Source organism: Coccinella septempunctata, chromosome 6, assembly GCF_907165205.1.
Source record: "Coccinella septempunctata chromosome 6, icCocSept1.1, whole genome shotgun sequence".
Classification (NCBI taxonomy): domain Eukaryota; kingdom Metazoa; phylum Arthropoda; class Insecta; order Coleoptera; family Coccinellidae; genus Coccinella; species Coccinella septempunctata.
In genome coordinates, this window is record NC_058194.1 from 31,571,101 (window position 1) to 31,574,742 (window position 3,642).

Consider the following 3,642-nt stretch of genomic DNA (forward strand, 5'->3'; position numbering starts at 1 on the left):
AATTGTATAACTTACTCCAGATCTGGAAATCTGGAGGTCCGCATACTAGATAGAGGATTAGGAGCTGGGGATTCTAGAAGGAAGTATTTGCCCGGATGAAACAGGGCAGAATTTATGGGGAATTATTCTTTGGTCACTTCACTTATTCATATATTCTGGAATAAGCCTGGATTTCTCTCAGAATATTACAGACCATTGCTGCGACACGTAAGAGGAAAGAAATTATATATCTTCTAAGGTGTTTACACATCCTTCACCATCCTAGCAACCTCTCAATTGCTTGTGCTTTTTGTTTCTGTCAACGTTTATTATAAAAACACTGAATGACTGAATGAATTTATGTTCATAATCCAGTAGAAGTCCTATTTTGGTACCGGCCTCAATATAATGAAATATGTATAACTAATGATATCCACCACAGATTGGAAACACTGAAACAGCTGTATATTATTGTTATCCTGAACTCGATAGTGCTTTGAATGTTCGATTAAGTGTAATATCATATATGGAGACGTTGAATGAAATGAGGTACTCTGTTGACTAATGGATGCATATGTTGTAAAATGTAATTATTTTATTCGTTATGCACCATTACTGCTTTTCCAACTACCATCAGAATGGAAGCTTTACTGGGATTTGGAATATCCATTACACGGTGCTCTCCTGTACGAGTATATGAGCGTAAGAATAGGTATGTTATACATATATGACTGCCATTCTATATCAGGCTTACCAGATCAAGAGACATATGGAAAGGTTTCGAAAAATATGCTACTCTATTTTACTTTATTGTTAACAAAATGTTGTTTTACAGTATGATACCATGACTGGCAGCATTGAGATTAACATGCAGCAGAATTGCCAAATATTTAATCCTTATGTCCAGTCTTTACAACCTCATCATTCTCATTAATCAGGAGAGTTATCAACGCCCCCTTATATTATATCCCCCAAATGACACGTGAGTCACACGTCTATATTCTACATTCATATATTCAAATAGCATCACTTTCATTTCGTTACGAAAAGACATAAACTAACCCGTTGAAATTGCGGTTAGTTCATCCCCCTTCTATAGGGTGAATAAATATTTCGGGGATATACTCTGATGCGCAGAAGAAATTGGCGTTATTAGATTGGGTTATTGCATTTCGGTAATTGGATAGGAATACATTTCTGCAGCGCCCCTACTGCAACTTAAAGCCACAATGTTGGAGGTTTTGCTATGCTTCTTTTAATACAATTTGCTTCTCATTCTTGCAATGCAATTCGTGCCTTATTAGAGGAACTTTTGATTTTCGGAGAGAGATATGATGATGTCAAGATGCAAGATTGAAATTTAAAACTCGATCTGATGTCGTAGAGGAAGATTTACAATTTTGTGCTGTCTGCGAGCATCAAAGAACATTTTACTAGCGGCTGCTCGGAAAGATAACAATGCGCGATATAATTTCATGTAGGTTCTCCTTCTTGCCTTCTGCCCACCCGTTCCTCATAATAAAGATATGAACTTCTAGATCTCATTTAGGAACATTCTTGTTACATCTCGAAGTACTCCATTAATTCTTCCATTGTGCTGTTCGTATCTGCTCGGAAAATCCGCCATCAACTTAAACGGCTTGTTCTTATTTGAATTCAGTGACATTTCAACTTAGTCGAGGCCAAAGGAAGAAATTTAAATATGGACTGGTAGCTCTCATATACACGTGTCTCTTTAAATTTTATGAATGCAACAGAAACTGATTCGTCTATAAGCTGTAAGAGAAGGAATATTCAAAGAAATTTTCGTATTCTGAGAGAACTGGACCAGTTGGACAAAAACCATGAAGAATCATATTTGCATTATATGTTCATTAACACTTCTAATCAGGTTAACGAGTTTTTCGTCATTAAGGATACCTGTACGTCTAAACGAACGTCTGCCAAAGTCAATGGGGGAGAAATCTGGTGATCTGGATGGCCGTGGCAACAAATTGACATTGGAAGAAGTACAAGCTAATTTGTAATTATTACAACAGAATGAGAAACAGCCTTTCATCGATATTGAACAAAGAGTTTAGCGTAGTTAACATTTTTATCTAAAGGCTAATTATATTTTTGGACCATTTTTCGATATCTACACAAAAAATTCCGAAATCCACTTTAACAGGTGGGTAATTATGCATTTAATACTTATCAAACAATTAAACCTTGTATTCTTATCGAACAAAAAGAAATGCACTATATATTAACCACAAATTGACATAATGAGCTCCATTATGATGAAAAAAATGGACAGGGTTATGTCGAGACAGTTTTTACTCCTCTGTTTTTTGCTGGCTCTTTTCGAACAAAGTGAGTATACTTTAACTTCAAACAATCACGTCAAATATCTTGTCAGTTTCGGAAAGCTACATAGAAAATTCCTCTGGAAGAATGGTTTTAAGTGTACATCGGGATATAGTTAATTTTGTGTGACCAGCGATTTTTGTGGCCTATCAAATCAGAAGAAATTTTTTTTTCGTCGACCTAAACAAGAAATGACGTTTACGTATACATTTCTGAACGAAAAGTCGACCATTTTTGAAGGCAAGTACTTTTCGTCCACATACACTTTTCGTCCGCAAACACTTTTCGTGTGGCTGTTCGTGATTGAATCAATTTTGGGAAAACAGAAGGCAAAATTGTCGCCTATTATCTATGGATTCTCGAGATTTACCTCGAAATCTGTATACACGGTGAGTCTTCAACACTTCGTACACAAAGCTCTCACTTCGAATGGAACTCTTCATTCTCTAGCTATTTTTCGAATTGAAGGATTGTCAAATGCTTACTTTTCCATTGCAGCTCTTGCCCTGAAATGCTACAAGTGTTCCTTCTTCTCCAAGCCCACCTATGAAGATTGTGTCACTCCAGACGCCAAAACAGCGGTCGAAGAATGCGAGGAGGGTGAAGTTTGTACAGCGGTTGGTTACAACCATGTTCGTAACGACACCTACACCGAATACTCAAACATCAGACGCTGCGGAAAATCAAACTTATGCCTAGGTGCCTTTTATGCCTACGGTGAAGACAATCTTAGGAATTGCCACGTGTGTCCCACCGACTTGTGCAACGTGGGTCCGTTGCTACCAGGAGCCACAGGGTCTGGAAGTTTGATACAAGGGTCTGCAGGAAATAATTCGGTAGTGGATGGTGATGAGCCAAAGGCAGAGGGAGAAGCAAGCGCAGATACTAAAGGAAATGTAGGTGCAAGTGGTGGTGTTCAGGGTTAAATTCGGAGAAAATATATTTTTCGTTTTGTGATTTCATGCAGACTTTTGTTTTCATCACATCTTCATTGAATGAGCATAATCAGAAATATTAACAGTTTAATAAGGCTACAAAGCAAATCAGCAAGGATATACCCTTACTGCTATGCGCATTTCCTAATGAATCATCCTGTATAAAAAATTTCCAGAGTAGCTCATAATTGAAGCGCTTCCATCGTCAGAATAGAAGTATCAGATCTTCCCAATTCCACGAGGCAAGCGAATGTATCTCGTACAACTCAGCTATTATTTTCATAATTTGTGTAATCTCAGTTGATTGCAAAATCCCTGGATATTGTCTCATATGCGACTTGCAAAGAAGTGCAATGTAAACAGGACCGACGTAGAACCA

General features: G+C 37.5%; 1 protein-coding gene across 1 annotated transcript; it reads left to right on the top strand.

The window, feature by feature from the left end:
* The first annotated feature begins 2,236 nt into the window (after positions 1–2,236).
* LOC123315706 lies at positions 2,237–3,290 on the top strand. The gene is made up of 2 exons (XM_044901534.1): positions 2,237–2,334; positions 2,827–3,290. Exons 1-2 carry the CDS (start codon positions 2,247–2,249, stop codon positions 3,252–3,254), a joined length of 516 nt encoding a protein of 171 aa, XP_044757469.1. The 5' UTR covers positions 2,237–2,246; the 3' UTR covers positions 3,255–3,290.
* Positions 3,291–3,642: the final 352 nt, after the last annotated feature.